The sequence below is a fragment of the Macaca nemestrina genome, chromosome 15, assembly GCF_043159975.1.
Source record: "Macaca nemestrina isolate mMacNem1 chromosome 15, mMacNem.hap1, whole genome shotgun sequence".
NCBI classification, from domain to species: Eukaryota; Metazoa; Chordata; class Mammalia; order Primates; family Cercopithecidae; genus Macaca; species Macaca nemestrina.
Genome location: NC_092139.1, coordinates 93,496,386 through 93,511,880, shown reverse-complemented (window position 1 = coordinate 93,511,880; position 15,495 = coordinate 93,496,386). Strand labels below are relative to the sequence as shown.

General features: G+C 40.5%; 1 protein-coding gene across 4 annotated transcripts in view; it reads right to left on the bottom strand.

The window, feature by feature from the left end:
* LOC105495709 (myosin XVIIIB) overlaps positions 1-15,495 on the bottom strand; it is a 300,538-nt gene that overhangs the window by 115,131 nt on the left and 169,912 nt on the right. For all 4 annotated transcript variants that reach the window (XM_071080310.1, XM_071080312.1, XM_071080311.1 and 1 more), the window contains exons 32-33: positions 14,377-14,487; positions 11,737-11,841 (exon numbers count right to left, since the gene is read on the bottom strand). In XM_071080310.1, coding sequence (XP_070936411.1) covers positions 11,737-11,841; positions 14,377-14,487 — 216 coding nt within the window. The remainder of the gene's footprint in view (positions 1-11,736; positions 11,842-14,376; positions 14,488-15,495) is intronic.

Genomic DNA, 15,495 nt, shown 5'->3' with positions numbered 1-15,495 from the left:
ATATCTTGAAATTTATGAGTAACAACCAAACGAACAGAAATAAAGTTTGTAGCTTCTGAACCAATAGCTCAAAAGAGAACACAGGAAACATCAATCTATCTAAAAGTAGGAAAGCAATAGAGGGAGAGCAATGTAAAGGAACATGAAACTAAAAAAACACAAAATAAGATAATACAAAATAGTTTCAAATATATCAGTCATTATAACATATGTAAATAAATTAAATTTTTATATGAAAAGCTAGACTAAAATATTGCATTGAAATTATCCAGCTGTTTAAAGAAAACACATGAACATGCACACACACACCCCTACAAATCTTTAAAATGAAATAGAAAAAGGTCTTGCAGGTAAACTGACTAAAATAAATCAAGCAAAATAAAATAAGGCAAAACTCATTCATGGAGAAAGAAAGACACCAGGTAAGAATCGAAGCAATGATCTTCAAGAAAATAAAGCAATACAAAACTTAGATGCACCTAAATATATAACCATAAATACATAAAGAGAAACTATGACAGAATTGTTAACAAAACTTGGAATAACAACTCTCATGGTAAGGATATAACAGGACTCTCTCAGAAACTGATCAAGAACTCAAAACCAAAGTTAACAGGAGGTAGTTTTTAAAAATACATAATCATGTATTTTAAAACTTTTCTTTATGGCTTATGCTTTTACATTTGTATATAATGTTGAAATAAAAAATTAACAAGCTTGATTTATTTGCCACGTATAGAACCCTATGCCTCATAAACAGTTACATTATTTTCCACTCAATAGTTCATTTTTGTTTCTTTGGTTTTATTTTTATTTTTGAGAAAAGGTCTCACTCTGTCACCCAGGTTGGAGGGCAGTGGCGTGATCTTGGCTCACTACAACCTCTGCCTCCTGGGTTCTAGTGATTCTCATGCCTCAGCCTCCTGAGCAGCTGGGATTACAGGTGCCCACCACAACACCTGGCCAATTTTTATATTTTTAGTAGAGGCAGGGTTTCACCATGTTGGTCAGGCTGGTCTCAAACTCCTGATCTCAAATGATCTGCCCATCTTGGCCTCCCAAAGTGCTGGGATTACAGGTGTGAGCCACTGTGCCCAGCCACACACAATAGTTTATTAAACTCTACCAATAACTAGAGCAACAAAGAGATCTCTACAATTTCAAAGAAAAGATGTTACGCATTCTACCATGTTATCTATCCAAAGTGCCCTTAAATTAAAAATTAACAATAGAAAGTTATTCTATCCTAAATCATCATCCTAAATGTTAATAAACTTGAAACTCGAGTTCTAGATAGCTTACAGATTAAAAGAAAAAAGAACAAAAGATAAGACAAAACACTTAGTATATGGCGCTAAAACAGCAATTCCAGGTAAATGTATTATCTTAAATGTACTTAAAAGAAAACATTTTAAGTGGGAAACAAAATATTGAAGGTGAGTCAAACATTTTAATACTAAAACTGAAGACCAAGAACAAAAATCTAAACCAATGGGGCCGGGCACGGTAGCTCACGTCAGTAATCTCAGCACTTTGGGAGCCAAGGCTTGTGGATCATGAGGTCAGGAGATCAAGACCATCCTGGCTAACACGGTGAAACCCTGTCTCTACTAAAAATACAAAAGATTAACCGGGCGTGGTGGTGGGAGCCTGTAGTCCCAGCTACTTGGGAGGCTGAGGCAGGAGAATGGCGTCACCCCAGGAGAGGGGCTTGCAGTGAGCTGAGATCGCGCCACTGCACTCCAGCCTGGGCGACACAGTGAGACTCCATTTCAAAAAAAAAAAAAAAACACACACACAGAAAAAACAAAAAACTAATCAGTGGAAAAAAGAAGGAAAAAGAAACAAATACACAACAAAGAAGCAATAAAACAAAAGCAGGTTATTTGAAGGGATTACACATAAAACTCTAACAAGACTAATCATCATTAACCACAAAAAACTCAAAAGTAAACATTATTATGATTAAAAAGAAAATAATCTGATACAGTAGAATTTTTTAAACAAAATACCATGAATATTTTTTATGTTAACCTATTTGAAAAATTAGATGAAATAATAAATGTCTAGAAACATTTTAGTTACCAAAGTTCACTCAGTAAGGAAAAGAATTATACCTGAATTTGTGTTCAGTTATGATTATAGCATTTTGGCACAGTAATCAAATAGGGTTACAAGCAAATTGTATCAAATTTGCAAGAACTGCATGATCCAAATTTTACAAAAAATTGTCTCAGAAATAGTTGTGAACTCATTTTATGAGATTAGTATAACACTTGGCAAAGTCTAAGAGAAAAAAATTACAAACCAATCTTACTTATGTGCCTGGTTTCAAAAATCCTAAATAAACTCTCAATAAACTGGTAGCAATCCAAAAGAGCCATGTATTGAAAACATATGACACTAAGAAAGGTTTATCTGGGAAATACATCAGGATACATTAAATATCTAAAATATACTACATTAATAGATTGAGACAGGTCATCAGATTATCAACAATTGCAGAAAAAGCACACAATATTCAATAATAAAACATCGTTTTTTAAGATATTAGAAAATTACAAACACAAGACTGATTTAACCTTATTAAAGTTACAGTTACATGCCACATTACATTTCCATCAGTGAGGGACTGTATATACAATGGTGGTCCCATAAACTTATAATACCATACTTTTGCTGTACCTTTTCTATGTTGAGATATGTTTAGGTACACAAATACTTACCACTATGTCACAATTGCCTACCAAACTCGGTACAGTAACATGCTGTACAGGTTTGTACCCCAGGAGCAATGGACTATATCAGATAGCCTAGGTGTGTAGAAGGCTATCCCATTTAGGTTTGTGTGAATGTACTCTAGGATGTTCCCACAATGATGAAATTGTCTAATGATGCATCTCTCAGAAAGTATCTCTGTCACTAAGCAATGCATCACTGTAATTACCAAATACACTGCAAATATGTGTATCACAAAACTTTAGAAGCACTCCTATTAAGGTCAGGAACAAGAAAAGGATGTCAAACATCTTTCTCTACCATTCAATCTTATACTGGAGGCCCAAGCAAATGAAATAAGGTAAGAAAAAGAAACAAGACATAGAAAGTATAACTATTTTTTAAATTTGTTGAGATCTTTGTTGCCTCAATGGGACTATAGGCAGCGGGTGCCTGTAGTCCCAGCTGCTCAGGAGGCTGAGGCAGGAGAATGGTGTGAACCTGGGAGGCGGAGCTTGCAGTGAGCTAAGATGGCACCACTGCACCCCAGCCTGGGTGACAGAGCGAGACTCTGTCTCCAAAAAAAAAAAAAAAAAAAAGTCAAAAGCAATACTTTAGAACTACTAAGACACATGATGACAGTTCTATGAACTCAGTTAAAGAAGAGTATCTTGAAGATGGCCGAATAGGAACAGTTCCAGCCTCCAGTTCACAGCATGAGCAACACAGAAGACGGGTGATTTCTGCATTTTCAACTGAGGTGCAGACCGACACCTCACACCTCACACTGCTGGGTACACCCCTGAGACGAAGTTTCCAGAGCAAGAATTAGACAGCAACACTCGCTGTTCAGCAATATTCTATCTTCTGCAGCCTCCGCTGCTGATACCCAGGCAAACAGGGTCTGGAGTGGACCTCAAGCAAATTCCAACAGAACTGCAGCTGAGGGTCCTGACTGTTAGAAGGAAAACTAACAAACAGGAGGGACACCCACACCAAAACCCCATCAGTATATCACCATCATCAAAGACCAAAGGCAGATAAAACCACAAAGATGGGGAAAAAGCAGTGCAGAAAAGCTGGAAATTCAAAAAATCAGAGCGCGTCTCCCCCTCCAAAGGAACGCAGCTCATTGCCAGCAATGGAACAAAGCTAGATGGAGAATGACTTTGATGAGTTGAGAGAAGAAGGCTTCAGTCGATCAAACTTCTCAGAGCTAAAGGAGGAACTACGGAACCAGCACAAAGAAACTAAAATCCTTGAAAAAAGAATGGATGAATGGATAACTAGAATAATCAATGCAGAGAAGACCTTAAAAGAACTGACAGAGATGAAAACCATAACACGAGAACTACGTGACAAATGCGCAAGCTTCAGTAACCAACTCGATCAACTGGAAGAAAGAGTATCAGTGATTGAAGATCAAATGAATGAAATGAAGCGAGAAGAGAAGTGTAGAGAAAAAAGAGTAAAAAGAAATGGACAAAGCCTCCAAGAAATATGGAATTATGTGAAAAGACCAAATCTACGTCTGATTGGTGTGCCTGAAAGTGACGGGGAAAACGGAACCAAGTTGGAAAACACTCTGCAGGATATCATCCAGGAGAACTTCCCCAACCTAGTAAGGCAGGCCAACATTCAAATTCAGGAAATACAGAGAATGCCACAAAGATACTCCTCAAGAAGAGCAACTCCAAGACACATAATTGTCAGATTTACCAAAGTTGAAATGAAGGAAAAAATGTTAAGGGCAGCCAGAGAGAAAGGTCGGGTTACCCACAAAGGGAAGCCCATCAGACTAACAGCAGATCTCTCAGCAGAAACTCTACAAGCCAGAAGAGAGTGGGGGCCAATATTCAACATTCTTAAAGAAAAGAATTTTCAGCCCAGAATTTCATATCCAGCCAAACTAAGTTTCATAAGTGAAGGAGAAATAAAATCCTTTACAGACAAGCAAATGCTTAGAGATTTTGTCACCACCAGGCCTGCCCTACAAGAGATCCTGAAGGAAGCACTAAACATGGAAAGGAACAACCAGTACCAGCCATTGCAAAACATGCCAAAATGTAAAGTCCATCGATGATAGGAAGAAACTGCATCAACTAATGAGCAAAATAACCAGCTAATATCATAATGACAGGATCAAGTTCACACATAACAATATTAATCTTAAATGCAAATGGACTAACGGTCCAATTAAAAGACACAGACTGGCAAATTGGATAAAGAGTCAAGACCCATCAGTCTGCTGTATTCAGGAGAGTCATCTCACATGCAGAGACACACATAGGCTCAAAATAAAGGGATGGAGGAAGATCTACCAAGCAAATGGAAAACAAAAAAAAAGCAGGGGTTGCAATCCTAGTCTCTGATAAAACAGACTTTAAACTATCAAAGATCAAAAGAGACAAAGAAGGCTATTACATAATGGTAAAGGGATCAATTCATCAGGAAGAGCTAACTATTCTAAATATATATGCACCCAATACAGGAGCACCCAGATTCATAAAGCAAGTCCTTAGAGACTTACAAAGAGACTTAGACTCCCATACAATAATAATGGGAGACTTCAACACCCCACTGTCAACATTAGACAGATCAACGAGACAGAAAGTTAACAAGGATATCCAGGAATTGAACTCAACTCTGCACCAAGCAGACCTAATAGACATCTACAGAACTCTCCACCCCAAATCAACAGAATATACATTCTTCTCAGCACCACATCGCACTTATTCCAAACTTGACCACATAGTTGGAAATAAAGCACTCCTCAGCAAATGTAAGAGAACAGAAATTATAACAAACTGTCTCTCAGACCACAGTCCAATCAAACTAGAACTCAGGACTAAGAAACTCAATCAAAACCGCTCAATTACATGGAAACTGAACAACCTGCTCCTGAATGACTACTGGGTACATAACAAAATGAAGGCGGAAATAAAGATGTTCTTTGAAACCAATGAGAACAAAGATACAACATACCAGAATCTCTGGGACACATTTAAAGCAGTGTGTAGAGGGAAATTTATAGCACTAAATGCACACAAGAGAAAGCAGGAAAGATCTAAAATTGACACCCTAACATCACAATTAAAAGAACTAGAGAAGCAAGAGCAAACACATTCAAAAGCTAGCAGAAGGCAAGAAATAACTAAGATCAGAGCAGAACTGAAGGAGATAGAGACACAAAAAACCCTCCAAAAAATCAGACCTGGTTTTTTGAAAAGATCAACAAAATTGACAGACTGCTAGCAAGACTAATAAAGAAGAAAAGAGAGAAGAATCAAATAGACACAATAAAAAATGATAAAGGGGATATCACCACCAACCCCACAGAAATACAAACTACCATCAGAGAGTACTATAAACACCTCTACGCAAAACCTAGAAGAAATGGATAATTTCCTGGACACTTACACTCTCCCAAGACTCAACCAGGAAGAAGTTGAATCCCTGAATAGACAAATAGCAGGCTCTGAAACGGAGGCAATAATTAATAGCCTACCAACCAAAAAAAGTCCAGGACCAGATGGATTCACAGCCGAATTCTACCAGAGGTACAAGGAGGAGCTGGTACCATTCCTTCTGAAACTATTCCAATCAGTAGAAAAAGAGGGAATCCTCCCTAACTCATTTTATGAGGCCAACACCATCCTGATACCAAAGCCTGGCAGAGACACAACAAAAAAAGAGAATTTTAGGCCAATATCCCTGATGAACATCAATGCAAAAATCCTCAATAAAATACTGGCAAACCAAATCCAGCAGCACATCAAAAAGCTTATCCACCATGATCAAGTGGGCTTCATCCCTGGGATGCAAGGCTGGTTCAACATATGCAAATCAATAAATGTAATCCAGCATATAAACAGAACCAAAGACAAAAACCACATGATTATCTCAATAGATGCAGAAAAGGCCTTTGACAAAATTCAACAGCCCTTCGTGCTAAAAACTCTCAATAAATTCAGTATTGATGGAATGTATCTCAAAATAATAAGAGCTATTTATGACAAACCCACAGCCAATATCATACTGAATGGGCAAAAACTGGAAGCATTCCTTTTGAAAACTGGCACAAGACAGGGATGCCCTCTCTCACCACTCCTATTCAACATAGTGTTGGAAGTTCTGGCTAGGGCAATCAGGCAAGATAAAGAAATAAAGGGTATTCAGTTAGGAAAAGAAGAAGTTAAATTGTTCCTGTTTACAGATGACATGATTATATATTTAGAAAACCCCATCGTCTCAGCCCAAAATCTCCTTAAGCTGATAAGCAACTTCAGCAAAGTCTCAGGATACAAAATCAATGTGCAGAAATCACAAGCATTCTTATACACCAGTAACAGACAAACAGAGAGCCAGATCATGAATGAACTCCCATTCACAAAGCTTCAAAGAGAATAAAATACCTAGGAATCCAACTTACAAGGGATGTGAAGGACCTCTTCAAGGAGAACTACAAACCACTGCTCAGTGAAATAAAAGAGGACACAAACAAATGGAAGAACATACCATGCTCATGGAAAGGAAGAATCAATATTGTGAAAATGGCCATACTGCCCAAGGTAATTTATAGATTCAATGCCATCCCCATTAAGCTACCAATGACTTCCTTCACAGAATTGGAAAAAACTGCTTTAAAGTTCATATGGAACCAAAAAAGACCCTGCATTGCCAAGACAATCCTAAGTCAAAAGAACAAAGCTGGAGGCATCACGCTACCCGACTTCAAACTATACTACAAAGCTATAGTAACCAAAACAGCATGGTACTGGTACCAAAACAGAGATATAGACCAATGGAACAGAGCCCTCAGAAACAATACTACACATCTACAGCCATCTGATCTTTGACAAACCTGACAAAAAAAAGAAACGGGGAAAGGATTCCCTATTTAATAAATGGTGCTGGGAAAATTGGCTAGCCATAAGTAGAAAGCTGAAACTGGATCCTTTCCTTACTCCTTATACGAAAATTAATTCAAGATGGATTAGAGACTTAAATGTTAGACCTAAAACCATAAAAACCCTAGAAGAAAACCTAGGGAATACCATTCAGGACATAGGCATGGGCAAGGACTTCATGTCTAAAACACCAAAAGCAATGGCAACAAAAGCCAAAATTGACAAATGGGATCTAATTAAACTAAAGAGCTTCTGCACAGCAAAAGAAACTACCATCAGAGTGAACAGGTAACCTACAGAATGGGAGAAAATTTTTGCAATCTACTCATCTGACAAGGAGCTAATATCCAGAACCTACAAAGAACTCAAACAAATTTACAAGAAAAAAACAACCCCATCAAAAAGTGGGCAAAGGATATGAACAGACACTTCTCAAAAGACGACATTCATACAGCCAACAGACACATGAAAAAAAATGCTCATCATCACTCACCATCAGAGAAATGCAAATCAAAACCACAATGAGATAACATCTCACACCAGTTAGAAAGGCAATCATTAAAAAATCAGGAAACAACAGATGCTGGAGAGGATGTGGAGAAATAGGAACACTTTGACACTGTTGGTGGGACTGTAAACTAGTTCAACCATTTGGAAGACAGTGTGGCGATTCCTCAAGGATCTAGAACTAGAAATACCATTTCACCCAGCCATCCCATTACTGGGTATATACCCAAAGGATTATAAATCATGCTGCTATAAAGACACATGCACACGTTATGTTTATTGCAGCACTATTCACAATAGCAAAGACTTGGAATCAACCCAAATGTCCATCAGTGACAGACTGGATTAAGAAAATGGGGCACATATACACCATGGAATACTATGCAGCCATAAAAAAGGATGAGTTCACATCTTTTGTAGGGACATGGATGCAGCTGGAAACCATCATTCTCAGCAAACTATCACAAGAACAGAAAACCAAACACCACATGTTCTCATTTATAGGTAGGAATTGAACAATGAGATCACTTGGACACAGGAAGGGCAACATCACACACTGGGGCCTATTGTGGGGAGGTGGGAGGGGGGAAGGATAGCATTAGAAGATACACCTAATGTAAATGACAAGTTAATGGGTGCAGCACACCAACATGGCACATGTATACATATGTAACAAACCTGCACGTTGTGCACATGTACCCTACAACTTAAAGTAAAATAATAATAAAGTGGCCGGGCGCAGTGGCTCAAGCCTGCAATCCCAGCACTTTGGGAGGCCAAGACAGGCGGATCACGAGGTCAGGAGATCGAGACCATCCTGGCTAACACGGTGAAACCCCATCTCTACTAAAAAAAATACAAAAAAAAACTAGCCGGGCGAGGTGACGGGCACCTGTAGTCCCAGCTACTCGGGAGGCTGAGGCAGGAGAATGGCGTAAACCGAGGAGGCGGAGCTTGCAGTGAGCTGAGATCCGGCCACTGCACTCCAACCTGGGTGACAGAGCGAGACTCCATCTCAAAAAAAAAAAAAAATAATAATAATAATAATAATAATAAAAGAAGAGTATCTTAAGATATAAAAGCACAAACCATAAAACATGGTTAACAAAACTATATTAAAAATATTTTTTATTAAGCTAAGGACATTATAAACAAAGTGAAACAATTATGCATAGTCTAGGAGATATTTGTAAAATACATAACCAAAAATGGATTCACATCTTGTATAAAGGTCATGAACGATCAATAGAGAAAAATGAGACAAAATTCTATGAATAGGCAATTCACATAAGAAAAGGCCACAACCAACATGTGAAAAATGCACAGCATCCCTAGCAATGAGGGCCATGCAATACCATTTAGCACCCGATGCCTGGAAAAAATGTTTAAAAATGTCTGACAGTGCTGCACGTTGGTGGGGACGTGAAGAAGTAAAATCTCAAGACACGTCTAGTGACGGTGGAAACTGCTGCAATCACTTTGGGGAACAATCTGAGTGATATTTAATAATTCCCAAATTGTACATTCCCAGGAGCCAGCAATTCCTCTTTCAGCTACATACCCTGGAGAGACTCTCGCCCGTGTGCACAGTGAGACAGATATGAGACTATGCATTGCAGTTTTGGGTTTTAGGGTGGAAGTAACTAACTACCCACCAATAGAAGAAGGAGATTTTTAAAAATGAATGCTGCGTGGAAATTAAATGAATTAATTAGAGCTGCATGTATCATTATGGACTAATCTCAAAAACATAATATAGAGGGGGACAAAGTAAAGTGCAGAACCATATTGCTACCTGTGGCTGAAGTTGAAATATACATTCAGGGGAATTATACACTTCAAATCCCAGGGAATGGTTTCATCTGGGGAGGGAGGAAAGAAAGAGGAAAGCAGAGCCAGGAGTGAGATTAGGAAGGGACGTAAAGAGGCCACCAACCGTTCTTAAAATGTTTTGTTTCCTTAAAAACATCTGAATAAGAAGTGGCAAAATGTTAATTTATGTGAACCCTGACAGCTTGATTCATAAACACCAATTACATTATTTGTTCTGCTTTTCCATGGGTTTGGCAAAGGTCATAACAAAAACACTTAAAATCATCAAACGTGCTAATTTATTAAAAGGATCCAGTTTGGTGACTAACACAAAGCTGGCTTTTTATTCATCTAAACTTACCTTCTCTTTACATGTAAAATTTATTTTTGCAGTATGTATAAAAACCTGGCTTTATTAGATTATCTATTCTGTTTTCTCAAACTGTGCTGAATAGAATGCAGCCTTCTCTCAGTGATTGCCCACTGTCATTCTAGAATCTGGTACTGGGCTGTGCTCTCGCCCTGATGCTGAAGGAAAGCCACCTCAATGACTCTGAATTCAATGGTCCCAATTTCTTGGCTGGAAAATTAGAAAACCCAGAGACGAAGGAAGATTATATCGACTCCCTCAGTTTCCAACTCTTACTCTTGCTGCTGTGATGTCCCTGCTGTGGAAATCACTCACTAAATCAATTGGTTTTTCAATACATAATAAGCATTTATTTTGTCCAAGGCATGGCTGCCCAAGATGATCATCTGAAGTGGACCCACGTTGTTTTGTGAATAAAGTTAGTGAATCTAGGGAAGGATATTGATAACAAGACCATTACTAATTAATAGACATGGGGCCCATGTTAAGCAAATACATTAAAATACACTCCTTTGATACTTTAAAAGAAATCATAGAAGCCACAGGTATTTCTCTCCAGCACTGGGATTTCATGTAGCAGCAGCACAGGAAGGGAATAGAGTATCTGGGAGGTGGAAGAGCCATTCCTTGCAACTCTGAAATCGGAAGCTGGCTCTGAGCTCTGCTGGCTACATTAGTAAAGCAACAGTTCTCAGTAGTGAGGGAAGTTGATTTCTTTTCCCCAAAGGACACTGGGCAATGTCTAGACATTTTTGGTGGTCACAACTGAGGTGTGTGCTACCACAATGTGGTGGGTAGAGGTCAGGGATACTGCACAATATCCCACAATGCACAGGACAGCCCCTCTACCTCAAGGAATGATCCAGCTCCAGATGTTCATAGTGGTGCAGTTGAGGACCCTGGTGTACACTGACGGGCGGTTGAGAACCCTGGTGTACAGTGATAGCCACAACCCCATAAGGCTCTGCTCTCCAGAAGCTCGGAGTGGTTAACTAGCTCACTCAAAGCCGTGTAGACAGAAGTGGTCCCTCCGAGGCTTAAAGCTACATTTGCCTGGCTCCAAGGCTGACTGCTTCTAGCAAATGTCATGTTCTCAGGAGGGCAGTCATGTGTGCAGTGGCCATTCACACACATCCCCTTAAAGGAAGGACTGTCTACACTCTGATCCCAACAGCTGCTGAAGGCAAAGACAGCCTTCTCCATCGCTCCTGGCTGGACGCACTCTGTTTATTCCCCATGGGTTCTTACAAAAACCCTGCTGTTTGCAGGCACCTGAAGTTCTCTTTGAAGAGCCAGTGAATATGGTGGGAACAGAGCTGATGGAGGAGAGGGTATCCCTCAAGCTGTTCTCCCCATGAGTCCGTCTCTCAAATAGGTCCCTGAGGCACTCCTGAATGTCTGCCGATGTCTCCCCCTTACCTGGTCACAGAGGGTTCCGATCAAGCCTTCCAAATCTTGCTTCTCATGGAGGACCATCTGCTTCTCTTCATATTCTTGCTCCAGCTGCATTTCCAGCTGACGGAGCTGTGGATACACAGAGCGGAAGCATACACAGGGTAAATGAACTCCATCCGGACAAACCCCACAAGGCAAGGACCCTCAGGAGGAGGAAAAATGTACAGCTTGTGGCTTTGTTCCATGAGCCTGCCCTAGTGATTGGCAGGTGGTGTCTCTGTGGGAGAACTTAAGAACCTAAAAGCTTGGGAGCTGGACAACAGAAGGGAGGGCTGGTCAATGATGGGGAATCTCTCGCCATTAACTGTGAAACCCCCTCCCCCAGGTTCCCAATAGAACAGATGCCTCCCTCCTGTAGCCATGGCCACTGTTGAATATTTGCAAGTCTTTGCACTCTGATTTTTAAAGGCTCTGCACAATATTATGACCAACATATCAAAAATGCATCCCCCTCCTTTATTAAATACACAATGATGCAATAAAAGAAGTTGCATTTGAGATTTTTTGGTGTTATAAACTATATGTGGTCCTCCAAAATTCATATGGTGAAACCCTAACCCTCAGTGCAGTGGTATCTGGAGGTGGGGCCTTAAGGAGGTAATTAGGTTTAGATGAAGCCATGAAGGTGGAATTTTCACAGTGGGGTGAGTGCCTGAAGAGAACCAGAGAGCTGTCTTCCTCTCTCCCTTTCTCCATCATGTGAGTCTACAAACAGGAGGTGGTGGTCTGCAAGCCAGGAAGAGAGCCCTCGCCAGACACTGAACCTGCCAGCACCTCGATCTCAGATTTGCCAGCCTCCAGAACTGTGATAAATAAATGTTATCATTTAAGCCACCTAGACAATGGGATTCTGCTACAGCAGCCTGAACTAAGACTTAATCTGACTATAAGCAACTCATTTAATTTGCAACTGGCTCTGATTTCTCAGCAATTACCCAGCAAACACAGACATTTCCCACTAAAGCAAATACCCCACTGTGGCTGCACTTTGCAGACCACCCCCACCAGCCTCTGTTGTGTACTTTATCTCATCCCCTCCATCCTCCATTTCCACCTCATACCATCAGAGATCCTATTTCACGGGTGGGCAAACTAAGTCCCAGGGAAAATCCAAAGTGCATACTCTGAAATTAGTGGCTGTTTAGAGGAGTTAGTGTCCTGTCTGCTGACCCCAGCTCTTTCTGCCACCCCAGACAGCTCCAGCATTCCCACCCAGGTCACTAACTATTGATTTCCTGCCAACGTGAGAGATAGACTGAACAGAGCAGTCATCAGAATGAGAAGTCAATATCAGTGTTTGTCATAAGGAGAAAAACACCTTTCTCTGACTTCACTCTCTCCTTTTATAAATCTATCCAGAGAAAAGCCTCCGGAGAGTCTGGGTCACATCTCCAACTCATTGCAGCCCTGGCTGAGGGCGCACACCATACTTTGAGGCATTCTTAGAATAAACCAGAAACGTATGCAACCTTCACCTGAAGAAACATGGGCAGGGACTGAGAGCTTCCGTCTCCTGACCCATGGAGGGGGGGAAAAAGTACTGATTGATGGTCACTTCTATAGAAAGCAAGTTCGTTTCAAAAATTTCGTTTAGGAGTGAGAGAAATACGAACCACTCTATACCTGTTTTAGAATTAAGACTGGAAAAGCTAAAATCATCTTGAAAAATACACAAAATAACAAAAACTATACATCAAGCAAGGCAGAGTTGAGTGTACTCTGTACACAGGTATGATTCAGGGGATGAGAAGGGAGGGAAGGTCATTATAGATTATGTACTCCATAATGCGAGAACCTGTTAAACGAGGCTTAACCCGAAGCTTTCCAGCAGTTCCACTTTGTAGACCCTACATTCACATCCGTCAATACAGCTCTAAGAATGTTTATCTCGGCACTAGTTATAAGGGCAGAAAACTGGAAGCAACCTAAATGTCCAATGATAGGGGATTTATTGTATAAGTTGAGGACATGCTTTGGGTGAAAAACTGTTAAGCCATTAAACATTTAAGTTAGATCTGTATTTACAGACACGAAAAGAGGCCATGAAAACTGCGGAGACAACAGGCTTCAGAACCGCATAGTCTCATTTAGTGAAAATGGTATCTCCACAAATCTGCATGTGTGTATACAGAGTGAAAGAGAGCTATAAAAGAACACTTAAAATAGTAATAATGATGGCTTCTAGGTGATAACATGTCAAGGGGTTATTCCTTTTTTGCACACTGGAATGGCTACAAAGACCTTGGATAAAATGTTAAGAAATGGTTTGACTTGTAAGGAAAATAGTAAGAAAGAATTGATTCTATTATTGAAATTTAGAAGTCCTTGGCATCAGTCACATGGCATTACGGGTACTTAGTAGACATCTCTGAGCCATTATGCTGGATGGTTCCAGAGGCTTCTGGAAGTTCCAAGATCCTATTTAAGATAGGCATTTCCGCTCCTATACCCTTGAAGGCACCTCGATGCTAAGGTCTCAGGTGGTTGCAGAAAGAGCTTGTCCCCAGATCCCAGACCCTGTTCTCCTCCTCACTCTAAGGAAAAGGGCATCCATACCAGACCTTCCAGGACCCAACGGTACAGCTGTGTTCACTGCTCACATACCCGCTTCTGGCAGGACTGACGGACATCCTCCAGTTCCTCCTCCTTGTCCTCACGGTCCTTCTGGTGCATCTGCTTCATCCGCTCGATCTCCAGCTCAAACCGCTGGCGGAGCTGGGGGGACAGCAAGGACAGCACGTGAGGGTGACCCACTCTAACTCTCCAAGCCCTCCGTGTCATCCTTGGCATTCCAACTGCATTTTTCATTGTTGGAATACATAAATGAGAGTCAAGTTATTTCCCTAGGCATCCTGGAAGGTCACCAATGGTGGGTAAATAGATTAAATATTGCCTCTATCCATTCTTGTGCTTATAACAGACATCACATATCAATCACACTTTCCCACTGAGTTTAGATGCAGCCTCAGAATCCTTCTCAACACTCTTTCTTTTTTATTTTTGAGATGGAGTTTCCCTCTTGTTGCCCAGGCTGGAGTGCAATGGCGCAATCTCGGCTCACTGCAACCTCCGCCTCCTGGGTTCAAGCGATTCTCTTGCCTCAGCCTCCCAAGTAGGCATGTGCCACCATGCCTGGCTAATTTGTGTATTTTAGTAGAAATGGGGTTTCTCCATGTTGATCAAGCTGGTCTCAAACTCCTGACCTCAGGTGATCCACCTGCCTTGGCCTCCCAAAGTGCTGTTATTACAAGCGTGAGCCGCTGTGCCTGGCTCCCTTCTCAACACTCTTAAAATGAAACATATTTCTCATTCCTGGAGCAGGCATCATTGATGGTTTTCTGGGTGGGTGGATAGGTAGATGAATGGTAGGACAAAAGTTTATGAAGACATGAAAGCCTGGAAAAGAAGATGACTTGCCCAAAATGTTATCTTAGACAATTCACTTTACCTCTGGGTTAGTCCTCTTTCTCTGTAGAACACAACCGTCTTAGAATGCTACTATGAGAATTAAATGAGATGATATAAAACACCTAGCACAGTATCTGATACATAAATATTATTTTCTCTTTCCCCATTATTTCAAAAACAGAAAAGACTATCCCCTCCCTCCCCAGCAACCTGACATAATTAAGAGGTGTGATCCCATGAATGAGCTGGATCTTTACACAAGAACCTCCAAAACACATGCAGCAGGCATAGATCTGTGCACAATGCTGGAACTGT